Here is a 19,342-nt window from a genome sequence, read left to right on the forward strand (position 1 = left end):
CACCTTGGTTAATTACCCTCCGCCATACTGAAGTACTCTCTCCACCAAGATCTGAACTACCTTTGATCATAATACATTTGTGATTAGTAATTATATTTTTTTAGCAGGCTGAGGCAGCTGACAGCCAATTGCTGGGGCCTTTCTCACATGCTGTTTCAGTTTGGTTACAGTCGTGTCCCAAAGTGGAGAGCCTGTGTGTCATGTTGGTTAGTGCCCTTCCATTTCTGGTGCTTTGCAGCAGTTCTAAGATTATCATACATTTTCTCGTTGCTCAAATGACTGTAATTTTTTATATTGATATATTTTCCCTTTCTTCATTGCTTAATTTTTGTTCGAGGATAGTGTCACTCATAGTTGTTGAATGTCACTCATAATTACACTGACATTATGAAAATGTCACACATAAGCAATCTGAAACCTTGGCAGCTATGTTGTCATGTGATCCCACAACCTAAATCGATGCTTAAACTGTATACGACCTTTAACCAACTGCTGCTATTGCCTTAAGTGGTTAACTGGTGCACGCATCCACCCATGTCAACTCCCAAGTTTAATTACCGTAACTTGCTGTAACCCATTTAACTTGCTACTATTGTAAAGCGCTCTGACGCTAAACAAATTGCAAAAATAAATAAAACAAAATGATTTCTTAGTATTTTGGACTTGTAGGCCTGGTCAACCTATTATAAAACAAGAACTACAAGTACCGCAATGCAAGTAAAAATCTCGACTGGATTGGTTACTCGCGCAATGGCCACGGAATCTCATAAACTCTGACAAATACGTATTTCATTGATTCTGTGTGACTGCATTAAATAGTATCATGATGGTTCTAAATTCAAAAACGTCTTTAAATGGGTTTACGTATGCATTTTCTTAAGAATGTGCATGTTTTCTCCGTTTACGTGGATTTATGGCAGTCCGATAGAGCAATTGTGCTAGCATCTTTTGGACATGTCCACGTCTTTTTGTGGGTCTGTCTTGTTTCCGGCATCTTTCCCCCGGTGGTTGTGCACGTCCCCCTCCCGGCTTGGCAGCGCCGGTTCCGTCCGAGAGGTAGCCCTAGGCCGCACTGAAGCCCCGGCGGTGATGCCGAGCGGTGCCGGGCCGCTGCTGCCCGAGGAGGGGGGCCACGGCCTAGACATGGAAGCGGCACTGCTCCGGGAGCGCCTGGCTGTACTCGGCCTGGAGGAAGAGGGTGGCTGCGGTCAGCCGGACTCCCCACGGGCGCTGGAGGAAGCCGAGTCCGGGGAGGAAGAAGATGAGGACGGGCCGGTGCTGCTGCTCCTTCCCGGGGAGAGCCTAGGACAACCCGAGGCCCCGCTGCTTTACCCGGACGGGCGCCACGGGGGTATGGCCGTCGCGCTGGCCCAGGCTTACGGGGGCGAGCAGGCCGCGCTCATCCGCAGTAGCCGGCGGAGCGTCAACACAAACGAGTTCGTGCCTGTGCCTACCTCAGAGCACGTCGCCGAGATCGTAGGGCGCCAGGGTGAGTGTGCTGTGAGTTAAAAAAGAAAAAGTGGGACATCAGCAAAGAATGGTGATCTTTTGACGGGTGTGCTTCTGTGAACATGAGGTTAAGATGCTTGTGGAAGCTGGGAGGGGTAAGGCTGATGAAGGACGAGTGGGTGATATCATGAGAGGCCGTGGTGTAAGATTTCGTAAAATGATGTGAAAGAAAGGAGATTCAAGATCAAAAGGTGGGAGAGGCCGATGTGCTAGATGTTGACGAGTGGCAATCTGAGCCTGGTAGGAAAGAGTTCTATAGAAAGCTCTCATAGAGAGAAGGTGTGGTTCATTGATTATGTGAAGCTGAGAGAGGGTCTACTGGATACTAGAGTTAAACGTGACAGTGGATCAAGAGCTTTTGATTGAGGTACAAGGGGCACATAACTAATTGAATATTTGATGATTAAAGGAGTTCTAAAGGTGGATATCAGGAGTATCAGTGTAGTAGAGAGACCAAGAACAGTCTGTATTGTGTTGACTGAAAATAGTGACATATCACAAGAGTTGGTATCGTGAAGAACAGGTAGAAGATGGTGAGTAGGTGGGACACAGAGAAAATTGGGGAGATATCACTAGAATAATTATCTGAATTAACAAGGTGGTGAGACGGAGTACTACAATTTGAGCGTATCAAACCTGAGTTAATAGTAAATGTGGAGCAAATAAAGTGGTGTGTGGCAAGAAAAAATATAACAAGGGCCTAGTTAGAAGGGATATTGCATAAAATGGGGAGTAGAAAACTGTAAACATGAGATAGATGGATATATGCAAGGTTGTGGTCTAGAGACGTGAAGTTGATGTCAAAATTTGGATAAGTTAAAATTTTGTTACCGAAAGTGAAATGTGATTGGGATCTAATGGAAGTGTATACTGAATCCAGGTAATGCGGGGCACTATCAGTCAGTAGCCAAAATCTCGTCATCTTGTGTTCCCATACTTCTCCCAATAAAAGGACCCCATTTGCGCCATGGGAATGGATCAAAACTGGGATCATATGAAGACCACATTTACAGTACATTGACTTCACAGGTTACAAATTGTGAACAGTTGATATCGTGAGCAATGTGCCTATTCACACACGTGTAGTGCCATTTTTCTCATGTGTGGACATTCTTGGTGGTAGGGCATTTGTCAGAGGAGTTGTTTCTTGTTTCTCGATTACGCCGCCTTGCTTCCATTAACACAGCCCTGAAGAGTCGTGGGACTACTTTCCCTTGACGAAACACGTGTCGGCTGGTTGTTCTATGCAGATTGATTTACAACGCAAAGAAAATTAAAAGAAACAAGAAACAACTCATCTGCAAACTTTATTTAATTGATCTTTCTCATGGACTTACGGTTTAGTGGATTTTTCTAATTACTCCCGTATATGAGTGCCCAGGACTTGGCAGCACGATATTGTTGTGGGAATTCCCCACACACACATAGGGGTTGCAGGGGTCTCCCTTACCTGGCTGGCACCATATCTACTTTTAACGGTCTTGACACACACGCAAATATAGCTGAGCGCCATAACGTCCTACTTACTGAAAGCCCTCTCTTTTATCTATACCAAATCCCAACATCCTGTGCTGTTAGCCAAAGTGTAACATTTGCAGGTCAATATGGGTAGGACAAATTTGGAGTATTTGCATAAGCTCGTGTGGTATGATATTATGTGGTAAGTAGTGGAACAGTTAGAGATGTGATGCTCCAGATAAGAATGTTATTTTTTGAAGTAACGGGGAGTTGGAGCAGAGAAGCAGTGAAGCTCTGACTGCTGATGGATGGGTTTTAATGTACTGAAGGTATGTACTTAATAAATTAGGAAGGAGTATCAAACTGAAATGTAGAGATGTCCTTTCTACACCCAACCACTCCGTTCTCTTTTGGTGGCTTTCACAAATGTTTGAGGTTGATAGGTGTGTCTAAGTTCTTGCGGATCCTGGGCCCAAATGCTGCAATTACCCACCTCCCCAAAAAGATAGAAATGTCAAGGAAGAATCTTACTGTCTCTGCTGCGTTGCATATTGGTGCCTTTGCAGTTGTTATATGCTCACACACACATATAAGTGGGGGATACGGTTCTTATCAGGGGAGGTGTAGGAAACCTGTGTGGTAGGACTTTTGCTGTTCCTGTAGATTTTGAAACTTTCTCCCTCTGATAGGTGCGGAAAGTCTAGGTGTGTTTGCAGTTTATTGTGCCTTATGAGAAGTATGTGTAGCTGAGTAAGTCACACGACCCATGACTCCATCAGTTATATAGCTTTTAGAAATGCCTGTGGTACCGGAAACATTACCCGAAAAGATTTACATTTGGGTCTTTTGTGCTGGTGATAGGCCCACCCACATAAGTTCCGTACCATTTTTTGGTTGAGCCTACCACGCTGCCTGGTTGCGAAAAACCTATTGTGAAACTGCTCACTCTTGGGGAACTTCTTTTTTTTCTTTTTCTTTCGGCACTCCATGTGAATGCGTGTGTTTTTAGGTCGAGGCTACCGTCGCACTGCGAAGCAGTGGGCAGAGCCGAAGATTTTATGACACTTCTACAGTGGGGCTTGAACCCACCCCTCTTCTCCATTGGCTGGCCTCGTAAATGCTGGCCAGCCATTGGAGGAGAGGGGCGTCACTCGGCTCAAGCCCCGTCTTGAGCGGATTCGGGGGCGTGGTTTTTTGCATTTTTTAATCAGTGACATCATCCGTCACTCAGCAAAAAAAACCACGCCCCCGAATCCGAAAATGGCCATGTGTTTCTCCGAGGCATTTCCGCCTCGCCACGGAGAAACCTGGTTGTGATCAGATGTACCTCCCAGCCCGAGCCCCGTGCATATGTAGGTAGGAGCCAGCCCCTGGTTAGTCCCGAGGAGACAGGGCTTTGCGAGGCGCACTCGGCTCCCTGCGGACTTTTGTGTTTCCTACCATCGGGATATCGACGTTTTGAAACACAATCAGTTAAACACACGCTTCCATGCACACATGAAAAGAAGCCCAGCTTCAGCCCCTTCCCGCGCCCGTCCTCAGAGGCTTGCGAGGCGCACTCGGCTCCCTGCTCCAAGCGGACTTTTGTGTTTCCTACCATCGGGATATCAAAGTTTTAAATAAAACACAATCCGTTAAACACACGCTTCCATGCACACATGAAAAGAAGCCCAGCTTCAGCCCCTTCCCGTGCCAGTCCTCAGAGGCTTGTAATCCGCTGTGAATCTCTGCCTTCCCCCGATGGCTGACGCCCCCGTGCCTGCAATCCCGGGCTCCAGGCCCCTTTTCCCCGGTCCACTCTCGCGCTCCGAGGCCGGGAGCGGCGGCCCGTGGGCGGGAGGGGCCTCCTGCAGGGAGCGGGCCCTGTGGCATGGCAATGGAGCTCCGGGGGCCGTGGGGAGCGCCTTCTGGAACAGGCCGAAGTAACACAGGGCTCCGCCGTCCGAGCGCCGGGAGTGGAGACAATGCCAGGGAGCTCTGGCCCGGGGGCCGTCGCCGCGCGCCTGCACCCTCGGCTGTGGCACCCACGACTCGGGGGCAGCCGGGGGACTTTTAACAGCAGCGGGGCACGGTCCGGGCTCAAACACCGCATGCATCACCAGGCTGCTGCGCGCGGATAGCTTCAGATGCAGGCAGAGGGCATTCACTGCCAAGCGCCGAGCGAGAGGAGACGGGCGCAGACTAAACATAATTGGTGATATAATCGGAGTGAGATTTTGGGGCTGGAAATCCAATGAAAGAATTGCCAGGGTTACGGTGAGATCAAGAGAAGTTTGAGGTGCACGTGAAGTCAAGTTGTGAGAGCCATGGGGTTGGTAATAAAGTCGAGAGGAAGGACCAGGCTTGTGATAAACGAGGGGAAAGCCAAGTCGAGGGTGGTGGTTATGCAATCCTTTATGGAGGGGATTGGAGTCTAATGGAATAGATGATGGAGATCGAGCTAAGAGGGTAAACCAGTGGAGTGTAAACGATTAAAGGAGGGTTAGAATGGGGTAACATGAAATTAGGTGTCTGTTGGCTCATGAGGGATATCCTAGAATTGTGTCAGTCAGTCAAAATAACTTTATTTCGCCAACACAATGTAGGCATAACCACATCCATCACCACCACATCCAACAACACCACATCCAACAACACCACATCCATCACCACCACATCCACCACATCCAACAACACCACCACCACATCCACCACCAAATCCACCGCATCCACCACCACCACCACTTCCACCACCACCACCACGTCCACCACCACGTCCACCACCACGTCCACCACCACCACACCCTCCACCACCACATTCACCACATCCACCACCACATACACCACCACCACATACACCACCACCACATCAACCACCACCCCTACCACCACCACATGCACCACCACCACCACATGCACCACCCCTACCACATCCACCACCACCATCACCACCACATCCAGCATCCCCGCATCCACCACCACCGCATCCACCACCACCGCATCCACCACCACCGCATCCACCACCACCGCATCCACCACCACCGCATCCACCACCACCGCATCCACCACCACCGCATCCACCACCACCGCATCCTCCACCACCGCATCCACCACCGCATCCACCACCGCATCCATCACCACATCCACCACCACATCCACCAACAACACCACATCCACCAACAACACCACATTTTAGGTTTCACCTGTATAGCGCTTGCACTGTGCTTGAGAAAACGATTGTGTTTAATATAAACCTACAAGGGACTTATATCCTGCCTCACTCTCTCACTATATAATACTCACTCTTTCACTTTTTACTACTCGCTCTCTAATACTCTCTTTACTAATAACTCTCCTACTCACTATCAACTACTCACTCTACTACTTACTCTGTGAGTGGGTGCTAATGCAATAGGTCTCGCATATGCAAACGATTAAGCTATTGGCAATGTAATGACAATGCCATTTATTTATGATAAAAAAAAGTCATGAGCAATGCCAATAGCTCTACCTTTGATAATGCCGAGACCATTGCATTATAAATGCTTGTTAGCTTTCTCCCTTGTGTACTGCTTCACCCCCTTAAATATACATTCTTCGCCTTCACTGTATTTCTCCCCACTCCTCCCAGCCTGTCTGTAAGAGCACAACAACACATTTTTGTTTGCTGGGGTATGGCGGAAAAGCGGGCAGTTTAAGGGGTGTTTTTGTTTTAACCCCTGCATTCCACATATTGCATGAAAGCACAATCGTTGGCTCGCAGGTTTTTATGGTACAATCGAAAGGGTCATTTGCTGCACTCTGCTGTTGTCTGAGGTAGAAGATATACTTATCATGAAATTTCTTCTGGAGGGAGGCCCATAAATCTTCTACCTGTACTACTTCAGAAAAGCACAAGGCTGAATCATCTGAAAAGTAAATTAGGTCTTGGCAAGTGGTTACTTTTACATTCTGATGCGTAGTTATTTTTTAAATTCTGTTCAGTTTCCTGAGTGAAAAGTATTTGGAAGAAAAACTATGCCGTTTATAAAGATTGAAAACATATAACTCCATGTACAGATTTGAAGTACCATCAAAAATGTTTTGCACCTCTTCCAGTATTTTGCTGGTTTTTATGTCTTTTACTTTTGTAAAACAATACTTTAAATTCAAACATTGGCAAAGCCAGCAGCTTGACTCTCACGTTAAGAAGGCAAGACAGATTGCCTCTGTTAGTGCTTGCTATCAGGATAGGTGTGTGAACAGGAAATGTAGACCATTTGAAATCGTATTTCTTTCCATTTATGGCATCTAAATGTAAGTCAGTGTGACATAAAAAACATCTTTTGCAGTCGCCTTCTGAATCACTTGGGTAAATCATATGGGCAACATTCAGGCGTACAAATAACCAATGGTCTTAAACTCAGATTCTTCGGCTCATTTCAGAAACACATCGCTTTTCTGTATGCTTATTTGTCCTTCAATGGATTTGTTAATTGATGCACGGTTGGTACACAGTACAAAAGCATAACTGTAGCCCGGTTGATGGCTCTTGATATCGCATGTTTTTGGGACAGCCAGCAAACACTGTACCTCTGCAACTGGAGGAGTTTGTTGGACGTAACCGCATATATTACTCTTGTAGATTGGTCCTTGGGACAAAAAAATGACATCTTAAAATATCACCTATGTATTTTCTTCCTGATCGATTTGGACAACTTTTGACGTGGAGAAACCATAACCAATGTACACTAATGACTCCTTTCTAAATTCAGAAATGTATCTACTTTTCAGAAATGTACAGCTTTCCGGGTTCAGTAGGTTTCACACCTTTACCTCACAAACTGCACGCATGTAATGTAAAAGCTGCAAAAATAAGAAGCAGAGAACCACTTATAAAACTGCAAAAACTGTCTTGGATATTTCCCCAAACTTTACCTGTCATAAGGAGTGCTATCTTAGCACAGCAAACCTTTTCTTGAAGCCATTTAAAAAAAAACACACAAAAAACAAAACAAAAAAAACATGCGGTGTTGCGAAACTGAGATGTTGCGAAATCCATTCTGAACAAAGAGATGGAATCATGGATGTGGTGGGTCTGTAGATTTCTTTTGCACAAAATAGGTTATCTGCAGTCCGTTATCTCAAGATCTATGTTGTCCTGGGTTCGATACTAGTGGTAATAGGGTTTACCATACTACCAATATTTAAATGACTCTGGGGTGCAGTGCAGGGCTGTCTTCTGTTGACATTGCGCTGTCATGTTTTTATCAGTTTAATGTAAATGTAAATTGATACTTGTATAGCGCACTACTCACCCGCAAGGGTCTCAAGGCGCTTGTATGAATACCGCTGTGGAACCCATCCTGGCTTTCCCTGTGAGGTGTCCACTCCTGGGCACCCCCAAGGTGGAGGCCAGGCATCCTTAGCGTTGTGGGGGCCTTTGTGGAGATTAAGCAAGCTATTGCCCAGAGTTGCAGAGTGGGACTCCATGATTGGAATAGGCACTGAGGCGAGAATTATCAGGTCGGTGGAATTTTTGAGCCCAAGACCCGCCGAGGCGGGGAATTGAACCCTGGTCCCGGGCTAGACCTCTGCATCAGGGTCTGCCGCTCTAACCATTGAGCCACACTTCTCCACATGAAGAAAGCTGTCGGCAAACTCCATTGAAGTCACTTGGTCAGCAACTATATTGATCTCGCCTCCAGTTAAGTTCTCTCCCTGGGATTCGGTTAAGTTCTCTCCCTGGGATTCGTACCAATGCCAACGGGGCTGGAAGTTCAGAAGGCTTCCTCTGATCCTCACCATTATTTCAAACCCATAAAAATCAGAATTTCTTTAATATCTGAACCTGGCCAAAACAGGCGCATCGTACACTGGTCCCCCACATTGAAGGAATTAATTATCACCCCTTTTCAGGTACTGTGGCCCCTACCCTTACTTAATACTATGGTTACGTTACTTATATAAAATACCAATATTACATTTCCTGCTTTCATTTCCCAGCTATTTTCATGGAATGGGTTATCCTTTTACAAATGTGCGGTTATATGCTGGCAGTTTTTTCTTTTTACTATTTCCAGAGAAAATTGATTTTAGCACTTGAGTGGCTATAAGGAATGGGCCAGATTGCGGGTGAAGTCTGCCATCTTCTTATTGTCTAAAGCTTTCTTGAGATAAATAGCGCTAATCCCCTACTTTCAAACCCCAGTCGGGAGTCTTCTTGGATGGAGTTATTTTCTGCTAAATTTCGGACTTCGCAGGGCCTGCAGACAAACTCAATCTGGTGTTGTGCCTATAGTGGGTAGCAGACCGTAGAAGATCTACTGCATCCACTGCTAGTATTCTATGACTACTTGTGCGAGCTTAAATAATGAAGGCAAGCGAACTGGCCAGTAGTTTAACAGGATTTTAAAGGCACCACTGCAGTGAACTTTCCTTGCATTGCCCAACATTTGCGTTCTTTCTTTGGTTGGTGGTAAGCCACTGCTGCGAATCTGGACAGAAATTCGGTATTAACATGAAGCATCTACATTATTGGTAGTGACATGTGGTACCCAGCTGAGGACATGCAATCACTTTTTTCTCCTCCTTGAATCTGTACACAGACGGGTAGTTAATAGTCGGATTCAATTTATGACATATCTCCTCAATTAGGGACCTGTGCTAATAGAAGCTTACAGTAATCGTGTTGCCACACATTTCTATAAATTTTACGGATGTTCACTGATAAATTAACACATTACAAACGTGTAATACTGTATTAAAGTATAGAAACACGGTGCCACGTTACCACCGGGGTAAAGCTGGCGCTGAACTCTCCACAAAAAAAGATGTTCTAACTGCAAAGTTATTTCACATTTATTAGCAAAAAACCTACTTCACGGTAAAGCTGCATCTCCTTAAGTAGGAGGCCTTTCTTACCTTTGAGAAGTACCCAAGCCCTCAATCAATCAATCAATCAGAACATTTGTATAGCGCACTACTCACCCGGAGGGTCTCAAGGCGCTGGGGGGGGGGGTGGGGGGTCCGCTACTGCTCGAACAGCCAGGTCTTGAGCTGCTTCCTGAAGGCGAGGTGTTCCTGGGTCAGGCGGAGGTGGGTCGGGAGGGAGTTCCAAGTCTTGGCGGCCAGGTAGGAGAAGGCCCTTCCTCCTGTGGTGGCTCTTCGGATGCGGGGGACGGCGGCGAGGGCGTGGCTGGTCGATCGAAGCTGGCGCGTGGGAGCGTAGAAGTTGAGGCGGCTGTTGAGGTATCCTGGTCCTTGGTTGTGTAGGGCTTTGTGTGCGTGGGTGAGGAGCCGGAAGGTGATTCTCTTGTTGACCGGGAGCCAGTGCAGGTCTCTCAGGTGTCCGGAGATGTGGCTGCGGCGGGGGATGTCCAGGATGAGTCGTGCTGAGGTGTTCTGGATCCGCTGGAGTCTCTTCTGGAGTTTGGCGGTGGTGCCGGCGTAGAGGGAGTTGCCGTAGTCCAGCCGGCTGGTGACGAGGGCCTGGGTGACCGTCTTCCTAGTTTCGGTGGGGATCCATCGGAAGATCTTGCGTAGCATTCTCAGGATGTTGAAGCACGACGAGGAGACGGCGTTAACTTGTCTGGTCATGGAGAGGGAGGAGTCCAGGATGAAGCCCAGGTTGCGTGCGTGGTCAGTTGGTTTGGGTGCGCTGCCCAGGGCGGGGGGCCACCAGGAGTCGTCCCAGGCGGAGGGTGAGGATCCCAGGATGAGGACTTCCGTCTTGTCCGAGTTCAGTTTCAGGCGGCTGTTCGACATCCATTTGGCTACGTCTGTCATCCCTTCGTGCAGGTTGGCTCTGGCGGTGGCGGGGTCGTTGGTGAGGGAGAGGATCAGCTGGGTGTCGTCTGCGTAGGAGATGATGTTCAGGTTGTGCTGGCGTCCGATGGCTGCGAGGGGGCTCATGTAGACGTTGAAGAGAGTTGGGCTGAGCGAGGAGCCTTGAGGGTCGCCGCAGATGATTTCGGTGGCTTCCGATCTGAACGGGGGGAGGCGGACTCTCTGTGTCCTTCCGGCGAGGAAGGAGGTGATCCACTCCAGTGCCTTCTCCTGGATTCCGACGTTGCTGAGGCGCTGTACTAGGGTGCGGTGGCAGACAGTGTCGAAGGCCGCGGAGAGGTCCAGGAGGATGAGGGCCGCTGTTTCTCCGTTGTCGAGCAGGGCTCGGATGTCATCTGTAGCTGCGATCAGGGCGGTCTCGGTGCTGTGGTTGGCCCGGAAGCCAGACTGCGAGAGGTCGAGGGAGCCGTTCGTCTCGAGGAAGGCGGCCAGTTGCTTGTTGACGGTCTTCTCGATGACTTTGGCTGGAAACGGGAGCAGCGAGATGGGGCGGTAGTTCTTGAGGTCGGTAGGGTCTGCTGATGGTTTCTTGAGTAGAGCGCTGAGTTCGGAGTGCTTCCAGCTCTCCGGGAAGGTGGCGATGTCGAAGGAGGTGTTGATGATGTCCCGCAGGTGGGGTGCGATGACAGCGTCGGCCTTGTTGAAGACGTGGTGAGGGCAGGGGTCTGTTGGAGATCCGGAGTGGATGGAGTTCATCGTGCGGATGGTGTCTTCGGTGCTGATCGGGGTCCAGGCGCGGAGGGTGGCGGTGGGGGGCGGTGGTTCGGTCGTGGCGTGCGTTGGTTGAGTGCTGAAGCTGTTGTGTATGTCCGCGATCTTGTTGTGGAAGTAGGAGGCGAGGGAGTTGCAGAGGTCTTGCGAAGGGGTGATGTCGTTGTTTCCGGCGTTGGGGTTGGAGAGCTCTTTCACGATGTTGAAGAGTTCCTTGCAGTTGTGTGCGTTGTTGTCCAGTCGTTCCTTGAATGCGGTTTTCTTGGTGGCGCAGATCAGCTGGTGGTGTTTTCGGGTGGCGAGCTTGAGGGCAGTCATGTTGTCCGGTGTTGGGTCTCTGCGCCAGGTTTTCTCGAGTGCTCTGCAGTTCTTCTTGGAGCTCTTGAGTTCGTCGTTAAACCATGGGGCTTTCTTGCTGCCGGGTCTGCTCGGCTGGGTCTTCATAGGGGCGAGGTCGTCTGCGCAGTCGCTGATCCATTTCGTGAGGTTGGTGGCCGCTTGGCTGGGGTTCGTTGTGCTGGTGGGAGGGTTCTTGCTCAGGGAAGTAGTGAGCTGGTCTGCAGTGATCTTGTTCCAGCTTCTGCGGGGAGCCTGTTGCTGGAGATGGTGGAGCGTGGTCCTTCTGTAGCTGAAGTGGACGCAGCTGTGGTCCGTCCATTGGAGTCCCGTGGCGTGGCTGAAGGCGATTTCCTTGCTGGAAGAGAAGGTCGGGTCGAGTGTGTGTCCGGCGTAGTGGGTGGGGGTGGTCACCAGTTGCTTGAGTCCGAGGTTGGCGAGGTTGTCCAGCAGGGTGGTGGTGTTGCGGTCGTTGTTGTTCTCCAGGTGGAAGTTGAGGTCTCCGAGGAGGATGTAGTCGGTTGAGGGGAGGGCGAGCGGGCTGACTAAGTCGGCGATGTCCTCGCTGAATTGTGCGCGTTGTCCCGGGGGTCTGTAGATGAGGGTGCCTCTGAGGGTGGTCTTGGGGTTGACGTGGATCTGGAAGTGCAGGTGTTCGGCGGGTGCGAGGTTGTCGTCGGTGTTGGTCGTGATGCGGATGGAGTTCCTGTGGATGATGGCGATGCCTCCTCCTGTCTGGTTGACGCGGTCACTCCGGATGATCTTGTAGCCGTCCGGGATGGCGATGGCGATGTCGGGCGCTGAGGAGGCGTTCATCCAGGTTTCCGTGAGGAAGGCGACGTCTGGGTCTGTGGTGTCGAGCAGGTTCCAAAGCTCGACGGCGTGTCTGTGGACGGAGCGGGTGTTGAGCAGGATGCACTTCAGGTGGGTGCTGCTGGAGTTCGGCTTGGTGGGTGCTGGTGTAGCGTGGGCCCGGTTGCAGGTGAACTTGCAGGAGTGGCAGCTGAAGGGTCTGTGGGTGCGTCTCGGTGTGGCTCGGTAGCAGCGCGGGGTTCGGCCGGTGTTGAGAGCGTTGAGTTCGGTGGAGTCGTAGGTTCGTCTGGTCGGCTTCCGGCGGTGGGGGCCAGGGGTCCTGGCACTGGGCGCGGTCCAGGCGCGGACGGGCGCAGACGGGCTTACCTTTGGCGCACCTTCGGCGCTCATTCGGTGCTCCCGCTGCGCGCGTCCGCTGCGCGGTCGCTCAGGGGGCGTCATAAGAAGGGGGACGGGAGGGCGGGTCTGCTGGGCTGGGCGAGCGTCCGGGCCAATGGGCCGGTGGTGGGCGGGGCCGCAGGGGCCAGCGGCGGGAAAAGTGGCGAGCGGCCGGCTCAGCTGTGGCTGGGCCGCTAGGGGGTGCTGGGGGGGCGGCGGTGGCGGCAGGCAGGCAGGCAGGCAGGAGGCTGGCAAGGAGGCTGGCTAGCAGGGCAGCAGGCGAGTGAGGGGGGTGACCCGGCCTCGAGAGGCACAGTGGTCACTCCCGCGGTCACCCAGGCGCTCCCCTTAAGAAGGGGGACGGGAGGGCGGGTCTGCTGGGCTGGGCGAGCGTCCGGGCCAATGGGCCGGTGGTGGGCGGGGCCGCAGGGGCCAGCGGCGGGAAAAGTGGCGAGCGGCCGGCTCAGCTGTGGCTGGGCCGCTCGGGGGTGCTGGGGGGGCGGCGGTGGCGGCAGGCAGGCGGCAGGCAGGCAGGCAGGAGGCTGGCAAGGAGGCTGGCTAGCAGGGCAGCAGGCGAGTGAGGGGGGTGACCCGGCCTCGAGAAGCCCTCCTTCCTCCTGTTGCTGTAACAGTTTTTTTCTGCACCTTGTGCAAGCGGCAGCGCAAGCAGGGCATCAATTGTACACTAAATTGCAGTACTCGAATCTTGATAACATGGTAGCCGGAATCAAGGCCAGTCTGCCTTGTGTGTTGAAAAGCGCAAGATTTTCATAGACGCATACGCTATAGCAGTATAGTCGTGAAGACAATGGAATGATGTATTACAAATTGTTAGCTTACATGTGTGCACAAAAACAAGAATTCTTCTTTAGCCACGATGTAAAATAATTTGCAATTTCTACGGTTGATTTCCTATTGTGTCCCCTTCAATGCTGAGTAATCGGATAACTATAATCTTCACTTTCCTAGTCTGCTATCCCTTTTTTCGTGCCATAACCACTGCCCTTCTGTATGTTTTTTTAATTGTTTCTCAGAATGTTTCAAATAAAGTCACACAATCCCAAAAGTCACTGGAATAATGCAACTGTGCAGGACCAAATTATGCAGCTGCGTTGACTGAGTTATGTGACTGGAAAGGACACATTATGCGGTATGCTATGAATGGCAGGGAATTTGTATCGCACATTCAATAGCACCGTTATCTAGCAATTTTGACGAAGTTAATAATATCATAGACATTGGACTTGGTGCTATAAAATTAATATGGTGCACGATGTACTTACAGGTTGCTAATAGTTGGTACAGATTGCGCACCAACTTTTTGCAACCTGTGTCTTATTTTGCCATCTGGCGTATGTACGGATATTTCGCATCACAAAAATAAAATGTGCAGGGGGTTGCAAAATGACCTACTTAATATAAGCGACCGCCTGTGATTGGCTACTTACAACGGAATGATAGTCTACAGATGGCAGAAGACCTTTATCCCAGTGTCTGCATTCTCCTTCAGGTTTTTAGTTTTCGCTTGCACTGTGCTTGAAAAATCTATTGTTTTTAATATAAACTTGAAAAGGGACTCCTCTCTTTCCTGGCTTTCTATTGGTTCCTGTGCGTACAACTTACCTTTCCTCCATTTCTATTGGCTGTAGCATATTTTTCTGCATTTAGCAATGGTTGTTCCTTATCAGCCTCTCTTATCAGTTTCCCACCACCGAAATACTCTTAACATCCGCTTTGGTGGAATTGTATTTTTATTAAGTTTTACCTTTTACTCTTGCAGCATATTTATACAACAATTTATCATCCGGAGAGATTGCGTGATTTGCTTAGAATCAGAGGATGTTACGCAGTGCTGCTGAGACTCGAACCGAGATTCCTAGCTCGCAAGTCCCGAGCTTTGGCCTCTGTTCCACATCCTCTCCACTCCCGTGTTATCCTGTGTTATCTTTGAGGGAGCTCTTTCCTTCTGCCGGACGATGATTGATGAAAACAGCTCTTTATACATCACATAGGCGAGACCGATGCATTACCAATGCTTGTTTTTTAAGCAGACCATGTCCTTTAAAGGAACCATTTTGTGTGTGTGTTTTCCTCTTTGAGAAGACTTTGAAGGAGGAGGCAATGTGCCCCAGGGCCACTACCTCTCATCCCAAGGTTACCTGAAACTACTCCTGAAGGAAAAGTTGCCCAGTTGGACAACTTTCCCTTTGCAGATCAGTTTTCACCTCCTATGAGGAGCTGGTCACTTATCAGTGGTATTTGCGGCTACGGTCACAAACAATTGATAAATCTTTGTGCAAATCTGAAAAGTGATGCCCTCTCTTAATTACACATTAACATTTTACGTCCTGTTAGTATTTCTGCAATGTGCCCTATGTACTAACAGCTCACGTTATAACTGACCCTCCCTGTCATTGACTAGTAACTTAAGAATGGTGTCCTAGAGGTGATAACAGACGTACTTCCCCCGTTACCTGTTCGCATCCCCAAACAGGATTTATTTATTATTATTTTTTTGGATGCAGCTCCATTTCAGTAAAGGAATGTACGCTCCTTTTTTTTTGGGTTTGCCTTTGGGAAGACATGGCATGTGGGAAAGTAGGTGCTGGTTCCGTTGACCACTGCTGGGGCCCCTCAGCCACCTACCCATTCGAAACGATTCCCAAAGAGAAAGAAAGCTGTCCAACGTAGACAGCTACCCCTTTGCAAATTGGTTACCACCTCCTATTAGTAGTCAACAACTTTTCAGTGGTTTGCAACTGCAGTGGCAGTCACTAGTCGTTGTGTTGCTTTTATGTAGCGCATACTACCACTGATGAGGCGTTGAAGCGCTTTATGGTGGGTAGCTCACTACTCTGTAGCCCAAAGGTAGTGGTTAATTCAATAGGTTATTAATTATTGCTCTAGAATTGTTGCTTATTGGGTTAGTCTTGTGCTTTAAGGTAACTAAAGAATTCCTTTCATTTTCAAGTGGTGATGTAATACATAATAGGAGTTAAATGTAAATTTTATAGTGAGTTAATGCAAGAGGAAAAAGAGGAGTGAGTAAATATAGTGCAGTACATTAGATATTCTGAGATACCAAGGAGAGATTAAAACAAAACAAGCAATTGTGATTTATGTGGATGTGTAGATATGTTATAGAGGTTTTGTTGATGCAGGAATGGTATTTCATAAGTAAAGGTTATGATTTGTAAGGGAGTACTGTTAGTTTACTGAAGTTAGTAGAAAGTATGGCAGCAGGCATGTGAAAGACTGGCTAAATTCATAGGCACAGAGGCATTCAGGGAATAGTATGTTAGAGAGCATTATTAAAAAAAGAAAGGCTTAACTATAAAAATAGCTATCTTCATAAAGGGCTTATTTAATATTTAGTTGGGATACAATCTGAGGAAGTAGAAAGAGAGGATACAAGTTTATTACCTATTGTCAGATGATATAAGTTGTTCCATGTTATGATGTGATATTGTATTTGTAGAGCTCAACTAATGCCAGGAGGCATCTAGGCGCTGCCCACACAGAGAAAGTAAAAACCCTGCAAAGAAGAACAAAATAACCACTGAGCTGAACTACCCTATGTTATTGAATACCAACCCCATGTTTTGAGCTCATTTCTAGAAACTAGCAGATCAGAAGCTAACTTTAGGTGAGGAGGCGGGGAGTTCCATAGTTTGAACGTGGAGAAAACGAAGCTCCTAGCACCACAGCTCTTCAGCCGAAATTTTGGGACTTCAACTAGGTTGTCAGCAGAGGATCAAAGCTCTCTTTGAAGAGTGTACCAGGAGAACCTGTTTAAAATACTCTGGATCAGCCCCTTGTAGGGCCCTAAAGGCAATACAGAGGGCTTTGAAATTGATCCTTGCCTGCATAGGAAACCAGTGAAAGTTAGCAAGCGCTCGTCTTGCGGACTGCCACCTGGGAATTTTTAACAATAGTCGGGCAGCGACATTTTGAAGAACCTGAAGTCTGGCCAGCAGCTCCTTCTGAAGTCTGACGAAAAGGGTGTTGCAGTAGTCAAGCCAGGGCAGACTGAGAGCAGAAACAACCGTTTTCTGAAGGGACTCAGGAATAAATGGTCAGATTTTTAAAATGAGAAAGATGGAGGAGGAAACCGCATTGATATATCTGAAAGAAAACATAGTATCGAAATTGCCCGTAAGTTCTTGGCTCTTATGGCTGGGGTGGGCAGATTTCCCAGTTCTTGGGGCCACCAGTGAAAGAAACATTGGATCCAAAAAGCAGGACCTCCGGTCTTTCCATAGTTCAACCTCAGACAGCTTTCCAACATCCAGGTGCTGATCTGTTGCATGCACTGGTGAAACCTAGATGCAGTGTCCTGAATATTGCTTGATATTGCAACAATAGTCTGGGTGCTTTGGGAAGGCTCCCGTTTCGCCTGTTTCTTGTCCTTTTTTAGGTCTTGGCCTGCGTAGGCTGTACTTGTGCAGCCTCGCCGGCGAGATTTTATGTTTTCCAGAGTGGGGGCTTGAACCAGCCCCTCTTCTCCATTGGCTGGCTTCCTAAACTGAGGCCAGCCATTGGCGTCTGTCCATTTAAGCACCGTCTTTTTCGGATTGAGGGGCGTGGTTTTTTTAGGTTCTTTCTCTCCTCTTCCCATTGGCTGGAATTTTACATTTCAACCAATGGGAAGAGGAGAGTAAGAGAAACACGCCCCCAGTCACAAATGACGGCGCGCTTCTCCGAGGCATTTCTGCTTGACCTCGGAGAAACATGGTAGTGTGGAGTGCTCCTCTCTTGCCTTCCGGATCTGGCACCGTGTTTGTCACGTCGTAATCCCGTCCGTGCCCCGTGAGGATCTCTGGTGAGTTGTCTGTGCTTTCAGTCTACTCGGCGCTTGGCTGGTCTTCGTGCCGAGGATGGAAGGCAGGTCGGAGGGCTGAGCCCCCTTGGGGCCAGGGCTGACTCACGCACCTCATGGTGAGTGCGGCTCCGGGCCTTATTGAATGAGTGATAGCCAACTGATGTTGTGGATTTTGATACTGACAGTCATATGAAAGGCTGCCCATATCGCAAGTAGATAATTTCTACTCTAGTCACCTCAAGACACCACGGCAAAGGACGGTGAAAGCAATGACGTGGTCAGTTACCAGCTTATTTTGATGTTGGCCCTTGCCTGCCTGCTAGTGAGAGTCTGTGTTGTGTGCCCTTTCTGTGTTTGCTCTTCTGTCTGCGTCCGTGCGCATGCGTTTTTTGTTTCTGTATGTGTGTGTCGGTATCCCTCCGTGTGCGTTGTTTTTGTTTGTGTGTTTGATTTTGTGTGCGTGCGTGGCTGTATGTGTCAGTGTATGTGATTCTGTGTGTGCTTGAGTATGTTTGAGTGTGTCTCTGTGCATATGTGTGGTTTCCGTCTACAAAGTGGAGGGGGGGCGAGGTGTCACGCACGCAACCTCGACGGGGTCCAAAGGCTGGCATTGTGATGACGAGAGAAGGTGACGTCAGACTGCAGCAAGCATGTCAACGTGTTGGATGAGCAAACTCTTCAAGGCATCTTAGTCTCCGGATCTAAAATGTGAAAAAGAGGCCGGGAAGGTCAGACGTCTCAGTCTGAAGTTAGGTCTTTGTTGGCACGGGCAAAATGGTTATTATTAGAAGCCCTAAGAAGGCGGGCACAAGTGCGTCTCTGCAGAATGCAGAGTAGGCAACAGTTGACCATAATGTACCTGTTAACCCTCATCTTCACAAATAGGCTTCCTATTGGTTGAAATCCAAACTTCCCAGAAATGGTCACATATGTGATTTTAATTAAACAATGCAGCTACATGGCATTCATGCGCTGTCCTGTGAAGTGCCACACTTTGTAAGTTTTGATTTGTGTTTACTAATTTACACGTGTGTACACGTGAGTGTTTAGATATATGGCTATTTCACTCAAAAAACAAGCGGTTTCCAAAAGTTAACAGTCCATCCACAGTTACGCTACATTCATTCATCCTCCGCCTATCAATGTGAATAAGGCCTATGTATTTGTTTATGTTGGTGTCTACACATATACTGACTGAGGCAGCGATGGGTGGGGTGTAGTTATAATCTGCCCTGTAGTGCCAGTGTCAAGGCTTGCTGCAAACATAGTGTTTTAAGAAATAAAAAAACAAAAACGGCTTTGCTACCCTTATGGCAGGTTCATGACGCAATTGAAACGTCCATTGAAGGTGTTTCCTTGGCTGTTGCTGCACATGTGCTCGTCAAGGGGGGGGGTGTTGAGACTGGCTCCCTGCCTATGAGAGAGCAGCTAGTGGGTCTGTGTGGCGTGGCTGCTTTCGTCATTGCTCGTGCTTCCTAAACTTCTCTCTCGCGCGCGCACATGCGAATA

At 48.7% G+C, this 19,342-nt stretch overlaps 1 protein-coding gene across 1 annotated transcript in view; it reads left to right on the forward strand.

The window, feature by feature from the left end:
• Positions 1–952: 952 nt before the first annotated feature.
• MEX3C (mex-3 RNA binding family member C) overlaps positions 953–19,342 on the forward strand; it is a 42,600-nt gene continuing 24,210 nt past the window's right edge. The window contains exon 1 of the mRNA XM_078674809.1: positions 953–1,489. Within this exon, the coding sequence (XP_078530935.1) occupies positions 955–1,489 (535 nt within the window). The 5' untranslated portion in view covers positions 953–954. The remainder of the gene's footprint in view (positions 1,490–19,342) is intronic.

Source organism: Lissotriton helveticus, chromosome 2_1 (assembly GCF_964261635.1).
Source record: "Lissotriton helveticus chromosome 2_1, aLisHel1.1, whole genome shotgun sequence".
Lineage (NCBI taxonomy): Eukaryota > Metazoa > Chordata > Amphibia > Caudata > Salamandridae > Lissotriton > Lissotriton helveticus.